This window comes from Arabidopsis lyrata (genome assembly GCF_000004255.2).
Source record: "Arabidopsis lyrata subsp. lyrata unplaced genomic scaffold ARALYscaffold_7, whole genome shotgun sequence".
In the NCBI taxonomy this organism is placed as follows: domain Eukaryota; kingdom Viridiplantae; phylum Streptophyta; class Magnoliopsida; order Brassicales; family Brassicaceae; genus Arabidopsis; species Arabidopsis lyrata.
The window spans coordinates 3,481,018-3,506,452 of record NW_003302549.1 but is presented as its reverse complement, the minus strand read 5'-3'; the positions used below and the strand labels follow the sequence as shown (position 1 = coordinate 3,506,452).

The 25,435-nt window shown below is 36.2% G+C and overlaps 6 protein-coding genes and 1 long non-coding RNA gene across 7 annotated transcripts; 4 read left to right on the top strand and 3 right to left on the bottom strand.

The window, feature by feature from the left end:
- Positions 1-16: 16 nt before the first annotated feature.
- Positions 17-2,921, top strand: LOC9305302 (protein CIA1). The gene is made up of 10 exons (XM_002869185.2): positions 17-293; positions 372-518; positions 619-837; positions 954-1,018; positions 1,148-1,213; positions 1,302-1,373; positions 1,572-1,634; positions 1,962-2,031; positions 2,288-2,371; positions 2,578-2,921. The coding sequence occupies exons 1-10, from the start codon at positions 114-116 to the stop codon at positions 2,650-2,652; spliced, it is 1,041 nt and encodes a 346-aa protein (XP_002869231.1). The 5' UTR covers positions 17-113; the 3' UTR covers positions 2,653-2,921.
- Positions 2,922-3,624: 703 nt separating this feature from the next.
- LOC9303285 (calcineurin B-like protein 10) lies at positions 3,625-5,722 on the top strand. Its single transcript, XM_021016785.1, has 9 exons — positions 3,625-3,640; positions 3,953-4,210; positions 4,364-4,446; positions 4,581-4,640; positions 4,734-4,842; positions 4,922-4,974; positions 5,054-5,134; positions 5,239-5,351; positions 5,434-5,722. Exons 1-9 carry the CDS (start codon positions 3,625-3,627, stop codon positions 5,486-5,488), a joined length of 828 nt encoding a protein of 275 aa, XP_020872444.1. The 3' UTR covers positions 5,489-5,722.
- A 1,083-nt stretch (positions 5,723-6,805) lies between these two features.
- Positions 6,806-7,842, top strand: LOC110226873. The gene is made up of 4 exons (XR_002330760.1): positions 6,806-6,898; positions 7,021-7,042; positions 7,193-7,512; positions 7,593-7,842. It is a non-coding gene; the product is annotated as an uncharacterized LOC110226873 (long non-coding RNA).
- Positions 7,843-8,382: 540 nt separating this feature from the next.
- On the bottom strand, positions 8,383-13,105 carry LOC9303284 (glycine dehydrogenase (decarboxylating) 1, mitochondrial). Its single transcript, XM_021019885.1, has 14 exons — positions 11,643-13,105; positions 11,244-11,489; positions 11,077-11,154; positions 10,888-10,988; positions 10,602-10,797; positions 10,396-10,521; positions 9,997-10,296; positions 9,764-9,916; positions 9,484-9,672; positions 9,303-9,380; positions 9,095-9,220; positions 8,923-9,021; positions 8,709-8,826; positions 8,383-8,625 (listed from the first exon to the last, which is right to left on the bottom strand). The coding sequence occupies exons 1-14, from the start codon at positions 12,855-12,857 to the stop codon at positions 8,537-8,539; spliced, it is 3,114 nt and encodes a 1,037-aa protein (XP_020875544.1). The 5' UTR covers positions 12,858-13,105; the 3' UTR covers positions 8,383-8,536.
- A 1,666-nt stretch (positions 13,106-14,771) lies between these two features.
- LOC9305301 (zinc transporter 9) lies at positions 14,772-17,287 on the bottom strand. The gene is made up of 4 exons (XM_002867165.2): positions 17,030-17,287; positions 16,905-16,947; positions 16,028-16,683; positions 14,772-15,418 (listed from the first exon to the last, which is right to left on the bottom strand). Exons 1-4 carry the CDS (start codon positions 17,042-17,044, stop codon positions 14,963-14,965), a joined length of 1,170 nt encoding a protein of 389 aa, XP_002867211.2. The 5' UTR covers positions 17,045-17,287; the 3' UTR covers positions 14,772-14,962.
- A 1,313-nt stretch (positions 17,288-18,600) lies between these two features.
- On the top strand, positions 18,601-20,974 carry LOC9303283 (UDP-sulfoquinovose synthase, chloroplastic). The gene is made up of 3 exons (XM_021018860.1): positions 18,601-18,714; positions 19,208-20,271; positions 20,353-20,974. The coding sequence occupies exons 2-3, from the start codon at positions 19,246-19,248 to the stop codon at positions 20,752-20,754; spliced, it is 1,428 nt and encodes a 475-aa protein (XP_020874519.1). The 5' UTR covers positions 18,601-18,714; positions 19,208-19,245; the 3' UTR covers positions 20,755-20,974.
- Positions 20,975-24,213: 3,239 nt separating this feature from the next.
- On the bottom strand, positions 24,214-25,136 carry LOC9303282 (glutaredoxin-C6). Its single transcript, XM_021019948.1, has one exon. The coding sequence runs from the start codon at positions 24,851-24,853 to the stop codon at positions 24,422-24,424; it is 432 nt and encodes a 143-aa protein (XP_020875607.1). The 5' UTR covers positions 24,854-25,136; the 3' UTR covers positions 24,214-24,421.
- Between the last annotated feature and the right edge of the window lie 299 nt (positions 25,137-25,435).

Here is a 25,435-nt window from a genome sequence, read left to right as displayed (position 1 = left end):
TATCTCGACGGGCTGATATAAGTATATAGCAAAATTTGATTTTTCGGGGAAGTTTTTATAGGCTAATCTGCTAAAAAGTGATCAAGCGAGTTCCAGAATTTGAAAGTTTGGGGATGAAATTGATGGATAAGAATTTAGGGTTAGTGGAGGTTCAGAAACTTGAAGGTCACACCGATCGTGTTTGGAACGTCGCCTGGAATCCCGCCGCCGACGGTGTTCTTGCCTCCTGCAGTGCCGATAAGACCGTACGAATCTGGGAGCAGAGCTCGCTTACTCGTTCCTGGACCTGCAAGGTCTCTCCCTCTCTCTTTCCAACTTGATGTTGTTAGATAAGGTGTCAGTAATGATAATGAAGCTTGCTGATTGGTCAGGCAGTTTTGGAAGGCACGCACACTAGAACTGTCAAGTCGTTAGCTTGGTCACCGTCTGCGAAGTTATTGGCCACTGCAAGTTTCGATGGCACTACTTGCGTTTGGGAAAATTTTGCTACTGACTCCGAGTCTGTCTCCGTTTTACAGGTACTATCTCAAAGGCCTATCCTTTTATGTGTTTGGGAATTCAAATTTATTTTAAAAAGTTTTTCCTTTTCATGTCCTCTGGTTTTTTTTTTTTATGCAGGTACATGAAAGCGAAGTCAAAAGTGTATCATGGAATGCATCTGGTTCGTTGCTTGCAACATGTGGTAGAGACAAGTCTGTCTGGATTTGGGAAGTACTACCGGAGAATGAATTTGATTGTGCTGCAGTGTTAACTGGTCATTCAGAAGATGTTAAGATGGTCCTGTGGCATCCCACCATGGATGTTTTGTTCTCTTGCAGTTATGATAACACTGTCAAGGTAAAGAGAACAATACTTCACATGTGCTTTGATGAATTGGACATCGATGCTTTTTGATCGTTCTGTCATATCTATATAGAAGCATTTAACTGCAATGCTTGTGTTTCTATTAACAGATTTGGTGGTCTGAGGATGAATATGGTGATTATAATTGTGTCCAAACCTTAGGTGAATCTAACAAGTATATCCTCTTATTATTTGCCTCTTCTACTTTCTCACACGTTCAAAGTTTTCCTACCATGACGCTATTGCTTTCTTGATATTTCTTCTATGCGTATAATAATATATGTTGCCTTTAATCTTCACTCAGTGGTCATTCTTCTACCGTCTGGAGTATCTCCTTTAATGCTGCAGGGGACAAGATGGTCACTTGTAGGTTGGTGAATCTTCTTTTCATTGTTTTGGATAGGAGATTTCATCTCTGTTACCTGCTCTGACTACATTGGGATTGTCTGAACTTGTAGTGATGATCTAACAGTGAAAATATGGAAGACAGATATTTCAAGAATGCAATCTGGTGAAGGATATGTACCCTGGTGAGGATATAATGGCATTCAATTATCACTTCATAGAGTTCAGCATACAGATCTTTCACCTTTTGAAGATTTATTCTTTGTTTTCGTATGATTTATAAGTTTGACATAAGATCCATGCGGTTGAATAGTCTTCATTCGCAAGGGATTTCATGTTCCAACTTGTAGCTAATGTAAGTTTTACGTGTTTGATTTTTGCAGGACCCATGTTTGTACACTCTCTGGTTTTCACGATCGTACCATATATTCAGTTCATTGGTCAAGGTATAGACTTCTCTCTTTGGTTTCTTTTGAGGCATTTGAAAGAAACAGTTGTTAAGTCCTACTCTATATTTCCATGCCAACCAAGTAGACGATTTCTTACACCTGATAAATGCATTTTTGTATCCAGTTTATTGATCAAATAAAGCCAAATTAGTAATGTGCTTTGCTGACCAATATTGATATGTCTCTAGTGACTACTGAATTTCTATTGATTGTCTTCTGCCATATGATTCTATATTTATTGAGCCTGTGCTTATGTTCAGAACCCAGATGTTTCCTACTGGATAAATCGATATAAGTTTTTGATAAGATCTGATACCTTGATAGGGACGGTGTTATTGCTTGTGGTGCAGGCGATGATACTATACAGTTATTTGTGGACAGCAACAGTGACTCTGTATGTCCTTCTCCCTTTTACCTAGAACCACAAATCCTTCTTTTATTATGATGTAGAAATATCATTAACCATATCTTGTCCGGTTTACTTCTTGGCATATGCTCTGTGTCATCGTTGTAGCGCAACACAAGAAACCAAAGCTCGTGGTTTCTGTGATTTTTTTTCCTTAGCTTTAAACTCTGGCCAGCGATTTTTCATTACATACAGTATACCTTCTGCTACAGCCAAATTGAAATGCTGATGATCATTATGTCAGGTTGATAGACCTTCATACAAACTTTTGCTTAAGAAAGAGAAAGCACATGAAAAGGATGTAAATTCAGTGCAATGGGCACCTGATGTAAGTTCCTTCTTTTCTTGAGGAGTAATAGGCTAGATATGTGCACAAATGCAGTCCCATACACAACAGTGTAAATCTTATATGTATTTTGGTACTGAGTTTGATTCTTAAAAATTTGAATGCTTAATTTTATTCTTTAAAATAGTTTAAGCATATACTCGAATCATCTCTTGCTATAGACTCTGATATCGAGATTTGCATTGCAGAAGGAAAGCCGGTTGCTTGCCTCGGGCAGCGATGATAAAATGGTTAAGATTTGGAAGCTTGCATCGGAGCCATGAATAAGCGGGTTATGCACCAATACATATTCTATTAATTTATTGGTTTTATGTTTCTTCTTATTTAGTTAGAATTTCTATTTCATGGTTTAACTAGGAATGTGTTTTCGTAGTTAGGTTTTGCTTTAGTATACAGAGAGATGCAGTTTTGCTTGAAAAAAATAGAGAAAGCTTTGGAAGGATATCTCGTTTAAACCAAAAAAAGAAAGATTTTGAGTTTTGTTGATCAGATTTGCGGAGAAATTACGTGCAATAAAGAGCCTTTTGGTTTCTTTTTGTGTGTTGGTGATCCTTTGTACTGACATTCTGAAAAAGATGTTTCCGAAACAGAGGAATCACAGAGTGTATCACTACCACCTACTCTTTGGTCTTTGCATCGTGCAAACCCCAAAAAGATGCTTAATCTTTTGCGTCTAATCCAATTTGTGTATGAAAATATTGAAATGGCTAAGTTGCTAAAATTAATCAACTAGCTCTAGAACTAGAGTTTGATAAGTTGGTCGGCCACTAGTTTCAAAGATCTCAAAGCTGGTACGTAATTTTACAATCCAATGAAATTTCCTTGTCATGGATCCATCTAATTATAGCTATTGTTCTTATTGGAATTCGGAGAAAATGTCATTGAAATCCCCAATTTATTGAAAACGTTGATTTGAATCCTCAACTCCCGACGAAACGAAATAAATATTAAATTTATGTGGACTTTCCAAATAAATACCAAACTTTCGTTGATTTGGCCATATTAGGCATGACATTAAGTGGGTTAACTAATCCCGTTAACAGAGTTAATTTTCTGTTAACTACATGTTAATTGAAAACGACATTGTTTCCTATAACAACAAAACGACGTCATTTTGTTATAACGATTGAACTAAATCCCTAATTCAATCTTAAATCCCCAAATCAAACAAAATTTCTAACCCTAAATCTTCATATGATTTGAAACCCGGAATTTTATTGAGGAGTTACAACAAAATGACGTCATTTTATTGTTAGAGGGAATGTTGTCGTTTTCAATTAACAGGTCTGGTAATAGAAAAATTAACCTTGTTAACAGGATTTGTTAACCTACTTAACGTCATGCCTAATATGGTCAGGTCAACGAAAGTTTGATATTTATTTGGAAAGTCAACATAAGTTTGATATTTATTTCGTTTCGTCGAGAGTTGAGGATTAAAATCAACGTTTTCAATAAATTGGGGATTTTAATGACATTTTTCCCATTGGAATTCTCACAATTAGCTAAGTTGAGATATCTGTGTCAAATATCTAATTATTATTTATTTATTTTCTATAAACAAAGATAATTTATGTACTACTAATGACATTTTCTCATTTCTTGTCTTGATTTTGTTTGGTAATGTTGTTGGTGTTCTTGTTTTGGTAAAACAGAGATCAAGCTCTCTCACTGTTGGAGAACAATTCTGCGCTGTCTTCATACCTTTCTTTGCCATTGTTGATGTCCTCATTTCCTCCGTCGGACAATGCTTCGATTGCCGGAGCACATCGCCTGACACATGTCAGCACGCGGATCTCGAACGTCTTGCCCGTGAATCTCGATGTTGGTTTTCTTTTTTTGCCTCTCTCTCTCTCTTTAATTCCATGTCCAATGTGTTATGTGTGTGCGTGCATTGTATATACATTTTGGATCAATGGGTTTTCGAATTTTTTGTGTTTGAGAGTTGTTAAGTTTTAAAAGTTTGTTCCTTTGCAGTTTCAGTCAATGAAGTTGAAGCTTTGTATGAGCTATTCAAGAAATTGAGCTGTTCAATTATTGATGACGGCTTGATTCACAAGGTCTGTTTTTTTCTTTCTTTTTGAAGAAACTCTCTCAGATGTCTAGTTGATGAATCACCACTTGACTCCTTAATGTGTTGATTCATTGCTTTCAAAGCATAAAGTTTTCTCCTTAAGCTATTCCTGGTTTGTAGGAAGAGCTTCGACTGGCGCTGTTCCAAGCTCCATATGGTGAGAACCTCTTTCTTGATAGGGTGAGTGTGTTCATGGAATAGCTTTTCATGGTTTCTTGGACTTGTTCAGATGAAAGTTTTGGTTTTTTATATTGATTCATGTACGTTTTGCAGGTTTTTGATCTGTTCGATGAAAAGAAGAATGGGGTTATTGAGTTTGAAGAATTCATACATGCTCTCAGTGTCTTTCATCCCTATGCACCAATAGAGGAGAAGATCGACTGTAAGGATCAATATTCAGTGTTCTGCTAATAATATAAACCATTGATGTGTCTCAAGCATATGCTTATTATCTGTGGCAGTTTCCTTTAGGCTCTACGATCTAAGACAAACCGGATTTATTGAGCGAGAAGAGGTAAATACTAATCTGCCATTGCAAGTTGCAACTCTTCTTTTGAGCTTCATAACAAGTTGAAGTTGTTATAACATGTTAGGTGCAACAAATGGTTTCTGCTATTCTGATGGAATCTGATATGTTGCTGTCTGATGAACTTCTGGCCATGATTATTGATAAAGTGAGTTTTTGGAATCCCATCTCGCTTAGTGTGATGTATCAATAATATTTTGATAAATTTAGTTAACAGATGGTTCTTTTGTTACTCTACTTTGTTTTTGCTAGACATTTGCTGATGCAGATTCCGACAAAGATGGTAAAATTAACAAGGAGGAATGGAAGGTGTATGTGCTTAAGCATCCGAGCTTGTTGAAGAATATGACTCTTCCTTACCTAAAGTACCTCTCTCTTTGTTAGACGAACTCTTCCATTTAAGATTTCCTTAACTCTATGATCAACAATATCTATTTGATTTTGAAGGGATGTGACGACAGCATTCCCAAGTTTTATATTCAACACTGAGGTTGAAGATTAAGGCAGCACCGTGTCCATGGAACACCCGTTGTCTTTTTTCTGCTTGGTCCCGTAACTCGAGTGAGATTGTCATGGCGCAAGAGCAGATATTGGTCTGGTATTCCTTATTGTATTTTACCCAAATTAGTTGGTGATTATTAGCTGTAAGTAAATTTGTCAAGGATTTAGCTATGTTTTGATGAGTTTATTGTAGATTGTTCCATTGAAAGTAATGTAGCATTTTTCTTTTCATCTTGCGTCTATGGCAAATATAGTTGATATAATTCCTGCTTCTAAACCAAAGTTTGTGTTTTGCTTTCATGGACTCTTTATCTACATATACATTTTTACAAGGTTTTTTTACATAAATTCATTTGGATCCGGTTTTACCCGGGTTTAACTCTATCCGGATCTTGAATAAGAAATTTTAGGAATGTTGTAATAAAAACAAACAAATATTTTGAGTATAATTGCTCTTATAATTCGGTTTAATGTTATTACCTAAACTAATTGCCATATTAATCGGCTCTATTCCTTTTTATCTCTAATTGATTTCGAATCTTTACACAATCTAAGCTAAGAAAATTCGTTAAGGAAATCTTAAATAAAAAACGACATTAACTCTTAAATTACCCATATTTTATGGCAATTGGATCTTCAATTAAAAATCTGCAAAATAAAAACAAATAAGAACATAAATGGTTGAGTATATGACGAAATCAATAATATATATTGAAATCGGAAGTTAATATACGCCCTGATTTTACGTAATTACCATAATTACTCGATATCTAATAAAATAAATATTCGAAATTTAAATTCATATCTCATATATTAAGCAACTACCAAATCAACATATAATCAACAAAATCCTAATGAATAACAATAAGCTTCGTTTTTACCTAAAATATCGAAATCATTAACTATAACCGCACGAAATCAGGAACGTAATTTTATCAAATCAAAAATTAAGGAATGATGATTTGAAATCTTTTATATGTTCACTGAATGAAAGATTTGAGATATTCAAAATTTATGGGAGAATATTCCTAAACCAGAAACTAAATATTGTATACTTGAAAGATAATGTATAGATTTATTCATATTTAACCTAAAAGTAACACTGCATAAGGCGATCTTCTTGACTATAAATACATCATCCCATTTCTACAATTCTCAATAACCCAAACGTGTTGGATTCACGTACCTTGACGACAATGAGCCTTTCAATATAAGTTGGCACAATCATGTGGAAACGTGTGGTATCAAGTTGTTTCTAATTATTTTTATTTTTTTGATTATTGTGGAACTAAGGTTGTGTTTTCTCACATGCATGCTATCATATGTGGGAAAAAAAATCGGTGAAAGATATGAAGAGACTCTCAATGTGCATTAACACTCCTAGATCGTTCATTTGATGAGCAATGTCCAAGTATACAAAATCTTCTTCTTATAATGATTTAATTGTAGTGTTTCTTATAATTAAGTGAGAAATAATGAGATTCACAAATGATATACTATATCTTACTAACTATTCTTTGTTTTTAACTACAGATTCAAGACCTAAAATAAGGAGGTATCTAGTATCTACTCCTAACTATAAATCTAATGATTTGAATGATTTGAATGTTTTGAACGTTTTTCGTTAATCTCACTATCCTCTTTTCCCTACGTTTTACTAATAGTAGTGAAATCTAATAAGTTACAATGTCCACTTTATCTACAGCATCATCTACGAGTAGAATAAACGACTCGGTACTGAGGTATAATATCTATACATTCTTCTTAACAAAAACCAGCTTCTACTGGATTAGGACATACACTACTAAGAATTCTATTGTACAAGATCTGAATTTGTGTGGGATACTTGAAGAAATAGCGAGGCGTGGAATGTCATTCGATGAATTACTCACCATCCCTGAACAGGATGAATGGGTTTATAGTGACGGGAAATCAACAGCATGTGTTGCTTTCATCCTTGCAATGTACAAAGCCGCTGGTGTATTCGGCCCTCTCGCTAATCACATTCAAGTCACTGAATTCACTGTGCGTTTCTTTTCTTCTTTCGATATCAAGTCTTTCCATTTAACATCACTCTTGAGCATTTATTTCTTTCCTATTCTCAGATCCGAGATGCGTACACTCCGAAGTTATTTGAGTCTAACCAGACTCGGCTACCGAGTTGGTGCAACACAGAGGAAGAGAAGCTTGACTTCTGTCAGATTCTAGGTGAATACAGAATGGAGTTGTTTTGTTGTTTGTAGCAAAGCAATTGGGTTCAAAGTAATTGTGATGATGGATACACATTAATTCCAAATACGCTTTTTTGTTTTTTTTGTTACATAACAACATTCATATCGATTTTATTTATAATGGATACACAATTACACACATTCAACACTTTAATTTTATTTGCACAAAAGACATGTATATAGATATTGAAATTTTTAATATTTATTTGCTGAATAAAAATTTACAAACTAAATCTAAACTCATATATTATGTAAAGAAGAAAATAAATGCATATTTTAATACTCTATACATGAGTGCGTAATGAACTATATATCTCTATCTCTATATTTTCAAGAATAAATTTAAAATATACTAATCCTACAATATATAGATATATATATAAATCTATATATATACACATTTAAATCATAAAAAATAGCATATATGTAAAAGAAAAACCTTAAAATAAAAATTCAAATCTTTATTAAACAAAAATATAGGCCCGCGGTGTACCGCGGGTTAATTTCTAGTGCCTAGGTAAGAGTTATGAGTAAATTGCAAGAAAGCAATGATTTTGATAAACTACATATATATTAAGTGGTTTCGTAATCTTCATTAACAATTAAGATTTTTGGTTTTTAAATTTCTACAACTTTTCGACTATATATGTTTGTTTTCGGTCAATTGTGGTGTGGAACATGTAATTTATAGATGCTTTAGAATGAAAATAACAGAGTAAGAGACAGAAAGCGTATAATGAGAACACTATGGACAGAATGTGAAAGAGAAGAGAACATGGTGAGAGAAGGGGACACAACACATTGCGACAGAGCTGTAATCAAGCAGATACTGCAGCTGCGACTTGTTCTTCCTCTGGGAGGAGAGTGCACACCAGTTTCCTGTCTCCATATACATTGTCCACACGCCCTGTTCAACGTTTCAATCATTTGTCACAAACCAGAATCTCGAAACCAAAATAAACTGAATCGAGAACTTGGATGGTCTAATACCTGTGGTGGGCCAGAACTTGGAGGAACGGAGCCACGGGGCAGGGAAAGCAGCGTACTCTCGAGAATACGGTTTTTTCCATGTGTCTGCCATTAGCAACGATGGAGGATGTGGAGCTCCCTGAGAACACGAACAACCACCAAAGTATGTATCTCAACTTCTCCAAACAATATTATTACTGGACATAATAAGATGAGTCTTTGTTTTCTTAATTACCTTGAGAACGTTGTTCTGGACATCTGCATTTCCTTTTTCAATCTGTGCAATTTCTTCCCTGATTGAAATGAGAGCATCGCAGAACCTGTCTAGCTCCGCCTGCAAACGAATATTATTTAGTTTCATCACGTTGATACATTGAGAGAAGAAAGAGTGTGAGAGATTGGCATACCTTGCTTTCACTCTCGGTTGGCTCAATCATAAGAGTTCCAGGGACAGGCCAAGACATTGTGGGTCCATGGAATCCATAGTCCATTAGCCGTTTCGCCACATCCTCTGGTTCTATTCCAGCAGTGTTCTACAAATCCATATTTGAATCGGTCAGTAATATGCATCCCCCAAAGCAAATACTTTAATTTCAATTCACAACATTTTAATACCTTGAAGCCTCTCAAGTCTATAATGAATTCGTGTGCTACTGTTCCGTTAACACCACGGAAAAGAACTGGGTAGTGTTTCTGTAAAAACAAATCATGGCAATGTAAGTACAAGATATTGAATTGGACTGTCTTCATTCTCAAATGATAAATAGGCAAAGAAAAGATAAAGATGGTCAACTACCTCTAGACGCTTTGCCATGTAATTGGCATTCAAAATTGCAATCTTGGAAGCATCAGTGAGTCCACCAGATCCCATCATGGCAATGTAAGTATAAGATATTGGCAAGATAAGCGCAGATCCCCACGGTGCAGCGGATATTGCACCCAAAGGTGCTGTCTTCTCGGGTTGTGGGATACCACCAGTAGGTATCTGTATACATGGAAATGGAAGAAACAAAAAAATAAGGAATTAATCATCAATCACCAAGAAACATAACAGTGATGAAGGATCAAAGACTAACCACGGGGTGAGAAGGAAGAAATGGTGCCAAATGATTCTTCACACCAATGGGACCCATACCAGGACCACCACCTCCATGAGGAATACAGAAGGTCTTGTGGAGATTGAGATGGCACACATCCGCTCCAATAAAACCAGGGCTCGTCAAGCCAACCTAAACGAACCCAACACCATACTCTTACAAATTAGACAAAACCCAATATCTCTGTTTTCTGTTTTAGTAAGATATTTCACCTGTGCATTCATGTTGGCACCATCCATGTACACTTGACCTCCATTTTCATGTATTATGTTGCAAATCTCGTCGATACCCTCTTCATAGACTCCATGAGTTGAAGGGTATGTAACCATAAGAGCGGCTAAGTTGTCTTTGTTGGCTTCTGCAGCTTTTCTCACCTCCTCGATGTTGATGTTTCCCTTAGCATCAGTTCCAACCGTAATAATTTTCATACCGCACATAGCAGCACTTGCAGGGTTTGTCCCATGTGCAGAGACAGGTATGATACACACATTTCGGTGATGATCTCCTCTTGACTGAAAAATGCATTCATTCATTCACTTTTCAGCTTAATACAACTGAAAAGAAATTGCTAAGGTAAAATATAGATCCAAATATAGGATATAAGCTTTTACCATGTGATATGCGCGGATAACCATAAGCCCCGCATACTCACCAGCAGCACCAGCATTAGGTTGCAATGAGAAAGAGTCAAACCCAGTGATTGTACACAAGAGGTCACCCAAATTTTCGAACATTTCCTACATACATGTGGACAAGAAATCAGTTCATTGTTCAACTTTCTAAATCAAACCTCAGATGAATCAAGAAAGTGACTCACCTGATAACCTTGTGCTTGTTCAACAGGAGCAAATGGGTGAATGTCGGTGAAACTTGGCCATGTGACTGGCATCATTTCAGTTGTCGCATTTAGTTTCATCGTACAAGATCCCAATGGAATCATGCTGTGGCACAGTGATAGATCCTTAGACTGTAACTTGTGGATGTACCTAAGCAACTCATGCTCTGTGTGGTACCTAATCACATTATCAAAATGGAAAATAAAAATGAGATACTGCTAATCCACAAGTAATAAGCCACTCAAGATTCAAAGAAGAGAATAATACATGTTGAAGATTGGGTGGGTAAGATAAGGACTCTCTCTTGTTAGGCTAGAAGGAATGGAATTCTGAACCTCGGGTGCTAGAGATTCAGCCGTAAATGGAACCTGAAGCGAATCGGAGATAGTCAAATTTCATGCAAGGATCCTAGAACTGATAAGTAAAGAACAAAAAAGAGGTATGAACAACACTCACAGGCTTGCCAGAAGCAAAAACTTTGAAAAGTTTGTCGACATCATCCAAGGTGGTTGTTTCGTCAAAGGAAGCAGTAATCTGAATTAAGTAATCATTATCCAAATATTCAAATCTGTATGATGCTATACAAGTAAAAACCTTCAAAGGCCAAAGCAAAGGAGACTCACAGTGGTTGAGTCCACAACACGTAGATTAATTTCACTTTTGGAAGCTGCATCAGCAATTGCATGTGCATCCGAACACTTAATTTTTACAGTGTCAAAGAAGGGAAGTTCTTGGACTTCTGCGACCCCAAGCTTCTTTAACCCTAAGGAAAATATGCCAGCAAGACCATGAACACGCTGGGCAATAGATTTTAGACCTGCAGGTCCATGGTAAACAGCATACATGGCAGCCATGTTGGCAAGCAACGCCTGCAAGAAACAGAGAAAACATTATACAACATGGCAAAATAAAAGGAAAAGGATAAGTTTTCAACAAAATGAATCAACATATCATTCTAATAATCTGTGCGAACTAATAGTGGCAAGCGAAAACCAAGTAATCAGATAGTAAGAAGTCATTACTTGAGCAGTACAGATGTTGCTAGTGGCTTTGTCCCTCCTAATATGCTGTTCTCTAGTCTGCATAGCCATACGCAGAGCTTGCTTTCCTGAAGAATCAACACTAATACCAATAATCCTCCCAGGCATCATTCTCTTATACTCTTGTGAAGTAGCCAAGAACGCAGCATGAGGGCCTCCATAACCCATCGGAACACCAAACCTTTGAGCCGAACCAACAACAATATCCGCCCCAAATTCCCCAGGGGGTTTCAACATAGTCAAAGCCAGCAAATCCGTAGCCATAACAACCTTAACACCATTAGCATGAGCATTCTTGACAAACTCAGCATAATCCAAGACTTCACCTTCAGTACCAGGATACTGAACAAGAACCCCACAAACATCACCAGAGCTGTAATCTATATCCTTAAGATCAGCGGTAACAACTTTCAAATCAAACCCTTCAGCTCTAGTCTTACAAACATCAATAGTCTGAGGGTGACAGTTACTAGCAATCACAAAGGTCTTCTTTTTACCCTTAAGAATGTTGTTACACATGGCCATTGCCTCCGCAGCAGCGGTCCCTTCATCCAGAAGCGAAGCATTCGACATAGGAAGCCCGGTGAGATCGGTGATCACCGTCTGGAAATTGAGCAGCGATTCGAGACGACCCTGAGAGATCTCAGCTTGATAAGGAGTGTATTGAGTGTACCAAGCTGGATTCTCCATGATATTACGGAGAATGACAGTAGGGACATGCGTGTTGTAGTAACCCATCCCGATAAACGATTTCAAAACCTTGTTCTTGGAAGCTAAATCAACCATGTGCTCAATCATTTGGCTCTCGGTTAAACCTCCGTCGAATTTGGAGAACTTCATCGAATCTAATCGAATAGATTTGGGCACCGTAGCATCGATGAGTGAATCGATATGGTCAAAGCCACAGAATTTAGCCATGTGGGATTGTTCGTCTGGTGTTGCAGAGTTATGACGACGCGGGAAAGTATCGCCGGGTTTAAGAGCATCGACGGAGATCGAACGCGTCTGCTGGTGCCTCCCGAAAGCCGCCGCGGGATTGACGGATCGATGGGTCGAGAGAAAAGGGGAAAGAGAAGAGACATACCTCGCCGGAGCGTGAGGAACAAGGTGAGGTGTTTCAGCGTTACGGTGTCGTTTTGTGTCGTTAACGAGACGTTTGACGATTCCTCTGTAAGCAAGTCTCCTTGCGCGCTCCATTGGGAAATGGGTAGCAGTCAGAAAAGGAAGAGAGTAGGGAGATAATCGGAGAAAGATGATAGCTTTTTTAGTTTTTAGCCATGAATGAGAGGAGGAGGTAGAAGCTAGGAGGGAATCTGAGAGAGTATACACTCACGGACCGTTGAAAATACAATTGTGTATATCACGTCCCAAGAAAAGAGTGTGTTTATAAATACTGAATTTTTTGTGAGATTTAAAAAATAATTCCTCAAATTTCGTGGTCTATGCTCGGATGGGGTTGGTGAAAAGTTGCAGATTCCACGTGTATAGCATCTAATCAGTAGTACAATATTGTGATAATCATTTTTCTTTATGATTAAATTGGATCTCCGACATCTCTTAATTATTTGCTTATTTACTCCAAACTATATACAATTTTTTAACAGCAATATACAATTTTATTTAATACTAACAAGTAAGATTTTAGCTCGCAAAATCTTCTTTTTCTATAACACTGTAGTCCCCTTTAATGGGAGCTACGTAAATGTAGAGTTTAATCAATAATTAAGTTTTTTTTTTTTCTGATTAACATACCCAAATTTTTTTTAAAAAAACTATACGTATATGTTTGGCCTAACTAATATTTTCTACAAATACTACAGCAAATCCTTAAGATAATTACAGGAAGTAAAATACATAATTGTGGGAAAAGTTGTAAAACTCTCGAGATAAAATTTGAAAGGAAGGGAACTGAAGTAGAAGAGATTGGGTATCAGTGGACAAAAATGTTTGTCACCTTTATCAAAAAAATCAGAAAGATAACAACAACAAATATATATATGGAAGAGTGCTTAGACACTGACACTAGCTCGGAAGTGAGCTAGGGTTCCGACAAGACAATCGGAACAGACGGAGAAGACAAGGAGGACAAAGAAAATTTTAGTTAAACAGATAAATATAGGGTTCGTCTTTGTGAGGATTCGATCCGGTATTCCTCCTGATGGGCTAGTAAGAAACTGTAGTTGGGCCTGCGAATCTCCACTAAGGCCCAGGAAGACTGCAGTGTTTGTCAAAGCCCATGAATCTCAGTCAACACTCTTGCTTTTGTCTTCATGTGTGTACGGGTGCAACGGCTACACAAATGATAAGGTTTGTTACGCCTAGGTTTGATGCGTGAGCTGTCAAGGGGAGCGTGTCAGAGGTGTATAAAAGGGTAAGCAAAGAGTAAAGACAAGGATGGAGTGAGCGTGAGTAGCAAGCGGAAAGGTCTAGAGAGTCAAGAGAGATTTGAGAGAGCTTATCTCGGTTTATTGATCTCTGTTTGTTGAGTCTTTCTGGTTTCTTGTACTCGGTGTTGAAACGCTTAATAAGATACCTTGTGAGCTGGTCAGTAAGCTCACCAAGACGTACCTTGGTCACTTTGACCTTGGGAACTTGTAAATCTTGTGTCGCCTCTGTTCTTCCTCTGTTCTCTCTTCTCTTCTCCTCTGTTTCTTCTTCTGCAACAAAACACAAACAAAGCAAACAGATCCTGACAAAGTATTTAGCCAAATGAGTGAAAAGAACCAACAGTCTTTTTCTTCATCATGCATGGGAACCATCGTCCTCCAAATATTCGACAGATAATGAAATATTATAGTTTTCGACCTTCCGAGAATAATAGTTCTTAAAGAGTTCCATTCCTTGTGGAAAATATTACTCATAACTGTTTTTTTTTTTACATTTGGTTCATATGATTCTAATATGGCGTAGCACCAAAGAAAATGTTTTCTTAAGCTAAATCAAACTGAAGGAGATTGACCACTTGCTCGAAAAGATGTCAAAAATCTAATCTTTGGTGTCTCAACACGTTATAAAAGAAAGTTTAAGAAAGATTGGACGGTGGAAATTGCTATCGTGACAAGTAATTAATTTGTCTCTGTTTCAAACAAATTTAAAATGCAAAATATAAGATGATAGAGTGAATATATAATAGAAATGTTGAAACAGTTAGTAATGGACATGCCTAGTCCAATTATTACTGTCATAAACAAATTACTACAAACAACAAGAGACTCACAAATCACATGGACAAAATTCAAACTAAAATACACAAAGCCATAAAAGAAAAATAAAGATATAGCAACAAAAAAAGATGAAAGTGATCAAGCCCAAATAGCAAGAGCAGACATCATCCCCGCTCCAAGAAACAAAAAGCAATAAGAAACAACTTGAACTCTGAAATCAACACTCATCTTCTTGCTCAAGAAATCAGCAGCAATCAAATCCACAAGCGCCATGTAAACAAGTATTCCCGCAGAGAGAGAATCGAGGACTCCTTCAGCCACCAATGCCGCAACGCTATAAGAGTTGTAAGATGAGGCAATGGCCGTTCCCACGGCTACACCGATGGGAGTAGTGATGGCGAAGAAGAAAGCCATCATGGCAGATCCACGCGGGGTTAGTCTGGCCTCTGCAACGCAGCCACCCAGGGCGAAACCTTCGAAGAATTGGTGGAAGGAAAGAGCGAGAAGGAGAGGACGTATGGTGCATGGGCTATGTGATACTCCAAGCGATATTCCTATGATTATTGAATGTGACACTATTCCCATTTCAAGTATCTGAATACAAAAATATCAGAGTAGCATCAATGAATTTGTTGTGCAACGAGAATATAGAAGGAAATTCTACAAACGGAATGGTTTGACTATGTCACATGACACATATAAGAGTGAATACGTCAAAATATATATAAGAGTGTGAGTCATTTTTGTATCTTTGGAAGAAAACTAAAATAATGTGGTATTTTGAAATTGTTTTGTTATATACTTTTTTTCCTTTTGTAAATGTTTATTTGGTAGAATGAACACTTATGACTAATTTATTGTAAATACATCTGAATTAATAACCATTGCACTCACGTTTGAATGGGAATAAGTTATTTGTTTTTCTTCAATAATAAAATCTACTATATAGTGATTAGCAACTAATTAAACTTGGCATTGGAAAACTTTTCGATCGATCACTATTACAACTGATCTAAATCAGCTTTATGTTGTCCACCTGTGATTATCATGTAATCATGCAAGTCACATACAGTTTGGCATGAAGTCAACTAGTAAGTTTTTTATAATAAGATCGTATTAGCATTAAAGAACTCAAAAGTCAGAGCTTACTAAAAAACAAAGTCAAAGTCAGTGATACTTAAAGAAGAGAAAAACGTCTTTTACCTGAGAAACAACAACGTGCCTTACACCACTGTCCAAGCCTACGTCGCCGTGGCCGTGGCCGTGTCCATGACCGGAAACTCCACTTCTCTTTGCGAGAGCCTCAAAACCTTCGGCACCCATCGAGAGGCTATGACGGTGATGCTCCGCGTGAGCCCGCATCCCCACAATATGCAACGCCCCTCCATCTTCTTGATCCCTCAGAAAACCCGATTCAAGACTTGGGTCAGATATAACCGAAACGTGCGTACCAAGCGACTCGGCTGACTGGTTCATCATCTTCTCCTGTTTCCTCTCGTAGTATCCGGTAATCATGAAATCCGCGAGCAGAGTGAGAAGCGCGGCGACCATGGCGAAGAATTCAGGGAAAGGGAACATTTTCCATGGAAACTCCGGCAGACACGGGTCGGACAAAGCTTGTGATCCGCCGGAGAGCATGTGAACGAACCCTGTTGCGAGGATCACTCCTGCAGCAAACGCTTTAGCTCCTCGCATTAAGCCACCGTTTAACGGGAGGAGGGTTCCAATGAGAGGAATAGAGACTCCGGCAGCTCCGGAGATAAGGATCGACGCCATAGCTGCGAACTTGAGGGTGAGAGCAGCTGCGTCATCTCGACACGGGTCTGACTCGCCCGAGTCACAGCTGGTTGTGAACAACTCTGTTTTGTAGGTTTTGCGAAAATAGAAAAAATGCAAAATAAAAATTTGCTTTTTTTCTAGTGGAGTTAATTAAGCCGGATTATCCACTTAATGAGGGATTAATATAAGAGGGAAATGAAGTAATTCTTCGAGATTTTAAGTGTGTTTACGAATAAAATTATGATAAGACGACAGAGACAAACGATATCTATCAGAAAGCAGCAAATTGAAGTGAGAATACCTGTCAAACCAGAGGATAGTGGTCGAAGAAATTGCCAGAAATCCTGAAAACATGATGAGGCAAAAAAAAAATGAATGGAAGAGGCCAAAGAACATTAGATAGATGATGTGGAAGAAGTTTCAGACCTGTAAGAGAGACATTAACTAAATTCGCTTAGATGATTAAACTTGTAGGTTTATATTATTGTCAAGGAAACCAGCAAGTAGTAGGGGTTGTTAATATTATGGAGTTCTCTGTGTGTATATGAAGAAAGATTCGGAGAATGTCAATCAGTGCGAGTGTTTGTGTGTGCGTGCACGTACGTTAACAAGGTCACAAGTGGTTCACGGGAATCAAATGACCATAGAATGTCGTCATTTTCACCTACTCTCATTGACAAGAATAATGTAACATTTAGAAGATAATAATCATCAAACTTATTAACTACGATATAAAACAAATATAGAAAAACTGAAAGAGATGTTCGTTAAATGAAGTGTTCGTTAGTATAATTTATATCTCACAGAAAGAAAAAAAAAAAACTATTACTGTACAATGAAAATTACTAGTAGTAATGTTGTGGAGTCTGAATAAAATTTCATTTATGTGAACTCTGATCAGGGAAAACCACCTCTGCAAAAAATGATGTAAGTTAGACCACCATTAACAAGGGTATCTTAAAGAGTTCTTAAGTAAGAAATGTGGTTTAGCTAAGACCCAAAACTAAGAAAAGTGGCTTAGCTAAGATCCAAAACTAACCTTAAGAACCAACCACATGTCATATATTACTTTAATACTTCTAAAAACCATTTTTAAGATACCATTGTTAATCATGCTCTTAGGTTTGCATTTTACAGTTGATTTTGATTTTCTCCTATCTCATAATTATTCGCTCTTCTAATATTTTAGTTAAAAATAGACAAAAATAATAAGTAAAACCTCTATAAATTAATAATGTTGGGACCATGATATTTTATTAATTTATAATGATATTAATTTATAGAAAGTTTTGTTTCAATTGTAAAAACTTTTTTTAAAAAATACGAGCTAAAGCAATGTGATCTAACTAAGATTAATGTTTTGGATGTTATAAATTTTATAGTTTTAGCCTTAAACACTTAATATTTCGAAAAAAATAATTTATTTTGACAATGAATAACAACGATTATAGAATTCACGTATACAAACGATATACATAAATTACAATTCACAAAGACATCCATTGTTGTATTTTAAAAACATATACGACTATTAAAAAAAAATTATGCATATTCAAAATTTGAAAACTTACAAAAATTTTTGGCTATTTTTATGAAAAACACTAAAACTATTATATATATATGTGAAAATTACATGATTATTAATTTATGATATTATTGGGACTATATTTTTACATAGAGATTTCAAAAAAATTATTATCTTATTATCTTATCGAATTTGGTTAATTTTTACATTGGCCCGACTTGGGACCGGCCAAATTTATTAATTTATCGTGTTTATTAATTTATGAAGGATTAATTTATAGAGGTTTTACTGTAAATCAAAAAGTATATATTTGGGCCAATGGGCCCAGTAAGGGAAGAGTGTTCCTTAACTTGACTAAATGAGCGACTGAGAAATTGGCCCACAAAAGACTAATAAACCAAAGCGACTTATTGGGCTAAATAATATGTTTGGGAAGGGAATAAATAAGATTATAAGAATATGCTTTGGGCATCTCTAATGATTATATCTGTCTCATCTCTCATCGAAGAGACCCCCTCCCTCACTTGAAACTTCAAAGTCTTGAAGCTTTTTCTCGAACTCTAATCAAGATTCCAAATTTTTAAGGGTAAGCAATCGTCTCTTTAATCAATTTAATTTCTCCGTTTTTTGGTAACTTCAGTGAATCCGTTTTGAAGAAACTCTAAAATGGTAGGAAATCAAAATTCACAGAGTTTCAATCAGTAGGGTTGTGTCTGAATTTCATTTTAGCCTCCATCAATGTGCTTCTTTCTTAAATTTTTTTACTTTATCAATTAAATATCCAGTCTTTTGACCAGAGCTGATTTTTCGATAAAAGACTTCAAATTTAGCGTGTTATGATTAAGCTTATTCTTCTGTTGTTTTGGACGTAGCTGATTTAGGAGTTGTGTAAAATTAAAGTTTCAATTTTTATTGATGTCTTTTTGGATTTTGATTTGAATTTTAAGTAAAATTAGAGAAAAATTAACTTAATCCTTACTGGTTATGGTTGTTAAGGACACTATGAAACATCTCCTAGATATCTCCTGTTCTGCTGAACCAAATTGTCTGAAATCTTAGCTGCTTTTTGTTTTTTGCAGGTGAGTGTGTTTGATAGAATCAAGAACAAACCTTTAAAATGGCGCATCTACTTTCAGCTTCATGCCCTTCTGTTATCTCACTTAGCAGCAGCAAGAATTCAGTTAAACCCTTTGGTTTAGGGCAAATCTTCTTCAATGCTCAACTTCTTTCAAGATCTTCTCTCAAAGGACTTCTCTTCCAAGACAAGAAACCGAGAAGAAGCTGCGTTTTCCGAGCAACTGCTGTGCCTATAACCCAACAAGCACCTCCCGAAACATCTACCGATAACTCTTCGCCTAAACCAAAACGTGTTATGGTCATTGGTGGAGATGGTTACTGCGGTTGGGCTACTGCTCTCCACTTGTCTAAGAAGAATTACCAAGTTTGCATTGTTGACAACCTTGTAAGGCGTCTTTTCGACCACCAGCTTGGACTTGAATCATTGACTCCTATTGCCTCCATTCATGACCGAATCAGCCGATGGAAGGCTTTGACAGGGAAATCAATTGAGCTATACGTTGGGGATATCTGTGATTTCGAATTCTTAGCTGAGTCTTTCAAGTCTTTTGAGCCGGATTCAGTTGTCCACTTCGGGGAACAGAGATCCGCTCCTTACTCGATGATAGACCGGTCCAGAGCCGTGTTTACACAGCACAACAATGTGATTGGGACTCTCAATGTTCTCTTTGCTATCAAAGAGTTCGGAGAAGAATGCCATCTTGTAAAACTTGGGACGATGGGTGAGTACGGAACTCCAAATATCGATATCGAGGAAGGTTATATAACGATAACCCACAATGGTAGAACCGACACTTTGCCATACCCGAAGCAAGCTAGCTCCTTCTATCATCTTAGCAAAGTTCATGATTCGCACAACATTGCTTTTACTTGCAAGGCTTGGGGTATTAGAGCCACTGATCTCAACCAAGGAGTTGTTTATGGAGTGAAGACTGATGAGACAGAGATGCATGAGGAACTCCGTAACCGACTAGATTACGATGCTGTGTTCGGTACAGCACTTAACCGGTTCTGTGTGCAAGCCGCTGTTGGTCACCCACTTACAGTTTATGGTAAAGGTGGTCAGGTAAATGACATTCTTTATCTGTTCTCACATGAAATTTCAATCGAAAAATTTGAGGTTTTGATTAAGGTTTTCCCCTCGCAGACAAGAGGCTACCTCGATATAAGAGACACGGTTCAATGTGTTGAGATCGCTATAGCAAACCCGGCAAAAGCTGGTGAGTTCCGGGTCTTCAACCAATTCACAGAACAGTTTTCAGTCAATGAACTGGCTTCACTCGTCACTAAAGCGGGTTCAAAGCTTGGGCTTGACGTGAAAAAGATGACGGTGCCTAACCCGAGAGTGGAGGCAGAAGAACATTACTACAACGCAAAGCACACAAAGCTGATGGAACTAGGACTTGAGCCTCACTATCTATCTGAGTCACTTCTTGATTCGTTGCTCAACTTTGCTGTTCAGTTTAAAGATCGTGTGGACACGAAACAAATCATGCCTAGTGTTTCTTGGAAAAAGATTGGCGTCAAGACTAAGTCCATGACCGCCTAAAGTGCAGATCAATATTACACCTTGAGGGAGCTTATTGTATGGGAGAGATGTGTTGTTTGTGATCTTCAAACTTCATTTGAGCAAAAGACTTGCTAGCTTAAGAGGTTTTTGTCCATCCATTGTGCAGGTTTTTTGCTATTAGATATGAAAATGTTATATTGTTTGGAAAAGAAAAGACATAAAGCAAGAATCAATGAAATGATTATGTATATGAAAAAAACTAATACACTATTATATTAAAAGTAAGAAAATGTTACTATTAAGACATAAAACCATCTCTTACTTCATTAAATATAATCTGACGAGCTTAAATACATGATTAATGACAAAATTTCTTCGAGATCTTAGACAAATAAAACTGTAATTAATTTTCTTCAATATAATCTGGTTTTAAAATTTAAATAAGTTACGTATTACTTTTTGGTGTATTAAAATAATGGAGAGTGGTGTTGGTGGGTCATCATCGCTGGCTATTTTTTTTTTTTTTTTTTTTAATGTGAATGTCTTTTCCAATAACGAAGGAAATTTGTGGGGTCAAAACTCGGAGGAATAGAGTGGTTTTTGTATAATTATAATTTTAGCCCTAATGATTCTCTCTTCAAAATTCCTTATCTCTTTTTTTCTAAAGAAGAACAATAAACGATTCGGTTAAAAAAGAAACTACAGCTATCCCCATTTATTTTGTTTGACAAAAACCACATAACTAAAAGTTTTATTTTCACCAGCTCATTGTGTATGCACATAAGTCGATATCCAAAATATGCAATTATGTTTCTCTTTTTGAAAAGAAATATTCAATATGTTTATTGAATAAACTACACTCTATCAGCTTCCTAAATTCTGACTCTGTGTTCCATTTACGTACGTCTATGATTTGGGTACTTTTCTTTGAAACTATCAAATCCTTTAGTGGCTGAGCTGCCACCATGTCTCAGAGTTACACGAAAAAAGCATATCGGGAAAATTTACTATTCATGTTGTGCGCCTCTAACACATTTGTATGATCTTTGTTTGCAGCATATCCGAAAATAGCACCAAAGATGAAAAGTGAGAGCTTGTCCAAAAAGTGAATATATTTTCTATTCAACTTTTAAATTTGAATGTTGAAAATAAAATAAAATAACTATTAGTAATAAAACAAATGAATGGTATTACGATAATGATCAAATAATCCCCCATAGTTAACACTACTATTCAATATAACTGAAAATACTCTTGAAAGCACTGAGTTTTCTTTGTATCTTATTGCACATTAATATCATTATATATTACTTTCTTTTTTTTTGTAAGAAGTAGTATTACTTTTTTAATGGGCAAATATTAATATCATTATTTATCAAACATTTGTTGGAGAGATTGTTGGTTATGATTGATGAGGTCATCCTCGCCATCAGTATTCATCAACTTGCGAATTAAAAATATACACAAAAAGCCTAACCTTAATTTCGAACACATGTCACATGATCTCACACAAAAAAAAAAAATCTAAATCCCACAGCTACCAAAGTTGTATAGGTCGGCAAGTATTTTTTTATAAAAGTTAATTTTGGATGTATAAACGTATTTGCTTACACCCTACAGCATGGTTTTGAAACTTGAAATTCAAAGATTTATTTTATGGAAAACAACCCTTTGAAAATGATACTTGAGTAACAAAGATTACAGAAAACCTGTGTCGTGCCCTTATTTGATTTTATTTGTTTGTATTGTTCATATATGATAAGTCTCAAACCAAAACAACATTGCATGACACAATATTTAATTAAAATGGTTTTCAGTCATATATGATCAATCTCGCATGGTGCTTTTCCCCGATGTAAGTTATTAGGTCGTATATGCTCCCGGAGCCTTTGTGGTCACAAGTGACTAGGCCATAATGATAGTTGGTTAATATAGAGTTTTGGTCTAGTGAGAAGGAATTGACTGTCTAGTTGTTTCCCTTCTACAAAATGTACTTATGTAGAAATGACTAACTGATTGGACTCTTGACGTGAGAGACCAGTGATCTATCATGTGTTATATATATTTGGAATATTTGAGGACAAAGAATAATAATAGTATTTGTAACACACACAAAAATATGAACATGGTATGTTTAGTTGAAGATATTAAAAACAATGTCTCCGTTACTTCACCTATACTGAAACTCGTTTGAGTATTAACAAAAGGTAAAAATATATTACTCTTCGCACATGAAAAAAAAAAAATGACTGCATCCAGATCATCCGAAGCTCTGATCTCTTGGTAAAATAACAGTGTAGTGAGATCAGCACCTATCATTTATTTGACATAGGTCAATCTTGACCCTTGAAATGTGGAACTTGGACTTTTGACATCATTTTCCTAAACCTACTAGAAAAATCGACCGGTATAAAGGAGCTATATGTAGCATTCTATTCCAATTACCCAACTCCAAAGAAGAAGAAGAAAAAAAAAAAGAGAAATTCTTGGTCTTTTCTGAATCTTTGAAAAAGAAAATCAATAATTGTGGGGAGGACAGAAAAAGAAGGTTTGTTTTTGGAGATGCCACTTAAGCCCAGCGTCGCTGTCAAAACCCCCTCAATTATTGAAAGTGGGTCTCTCATTTTCCACTTCTTATTAATTAATTTCCAAAACTCTATCAATTTATAACCAAATAATTCAAAAATGTATACACAATTCCACAACGTACCTTTTTCTCTATCAAGACACGTTTATTTAAGGGAAAGATGAAGACATATGGAAATTTCATTGAAACTTCAACAACTTGAATTCATAAACTCTACCGATTACGTACCTAGACGGGATCAATAAACAATCACGAAATAGTCTGGCTTAGGATAGTGATCTCTATTACTTAATTTTTTTGAGAAATATGTAGCTTGAGGTTTCTTCAACTATGCGACTTTTATATCTATATTGCAAAACTACTTTTTTTTTTAAAGAGAGAATATTTCCTTGAATAGGAAATTAACGTGATGCCGAGAGCTTGGAGACCTTACAAATAAGTAGTAGAATCTTCTTCCCTCGTTTTCTCTACTTTATTTTTCAGGAATATTAAAGAATAAAGAAGAAAAATAACTTTGAAACGATCGACAAATCGTATTCATGTCACCATAAGATTATAAAAGATGTCTAGTTTACCAAAGAAATAATTACTCATAAGTCCGAGTAAAATCACCACTACTCATACGACCTCTATATGTCCAAATCCTATCTATCATAGGAAAAAGAAAAGAAAAAAAATTACCAATTACAGTATAAGGTTTTTGAGCTAAAATGTTAGATCATTAGGTATTATTAACATCTTGCATTTTATCAATATACTTATTTATGGTTCGAATCTCTCAGTCAAATATTGTGAAAAAAGGAATAAATTTGTTTTCAATCATTAGATATAACTAGATCATAGTTTAGTAGTCCTAATCAATCCGATTCATCATTAACGAGGTTGATGGATTCATACTTTATCAAAATAGAGAGAAAACGAACAAGCAAATTATATAAAATTATACTACTTACACATCTTTAATTATTCATAATTCATTTTCTACATGGGTATTTAATTTTGATCATCTGATGATAATCAGAATCAGGCTTTCATGAGCAATTGAAGAGAAACCCTAATTTCTTTTTTCTTTTGCACCTATTCAAATTAAGACAAGTACTAAGATGAGGTAAATTACAATCATACCCAAAGCGCTCCAACTTGGACAAGCTTAGGAACAAGTTGACCACTTAGGTGGAGAGCGACGAGGGACTCAAGACCTCCGACGCACTCACGGCCAATGAAAAGCGCCGGCGGAGGAACAACGGCGGAGACTTCGCCGGAATATTCTTCTTCTAGAGCCGTGGGGAGAGAAGAAACCTCGTGATCGTCGAGCTCGATGACGGTGGGGATTACGCCGATCGTTGCTAAGAGTCTTTTCATGACGTGGCACATGCAACATGAAGATCTACTGAAGATGATCACAGGATGCTCCGATATCAGCCGTCGGATCTTGGCTTCCGTTGATTCCTCTTCGTCGATGGAGAGAGAAGTAGATGAGGTTTGAGGAGGAGTAAGGTCTAAGCGAACGACGTCGTTTGAGAAACGTTCTAAGCCTAATTCTTGCATCATAGCAGGCAAATAGAGAGAGAGAACCGTAAGGAGCTTTTTCAAGAAGAAGAGGAGATTTTGTATTTGTATATATAGAAAGAATCAAAAAGAAGTTTAAAACAAAAGAAGGAATCATAATGAAATTTAGAGGAAATAGTAATACTAATAGCCAATAAAATAAGAAGAGAATTATTGGGGAAAGGAAAAGAAAAGGACAAATAATGGGGAGGAGAAGAAGGGAGTGGTGTATGTGGTTGCTTACATCACAAAGTACTGTCTCGTGATGTGTTTCTTTTGCCTTTTTATTTTATTTTTCCATCATATTTTTTTTTTTTGTGTTTTAGAAATTTTGTTTATTTGATGAGTTAAATGCATGGAGTTCCAAAACCCACGCGCTAGATTTTATTGCCGATGTTGACCTTTTCAATAGGTAAAGTTAAAGGAAAATGGAAAAAGTATTCACAATTTGGAGCATAATAGGAGTTAGGACGACGTCTTACTCGTACATGTATGGAGAATAATTTTTTTCTAAGAGAACTAAATAATTTGTACTTTTACATTAGAGTAGATGTATTTGAATACAAATATTAGTTAATATAAAAA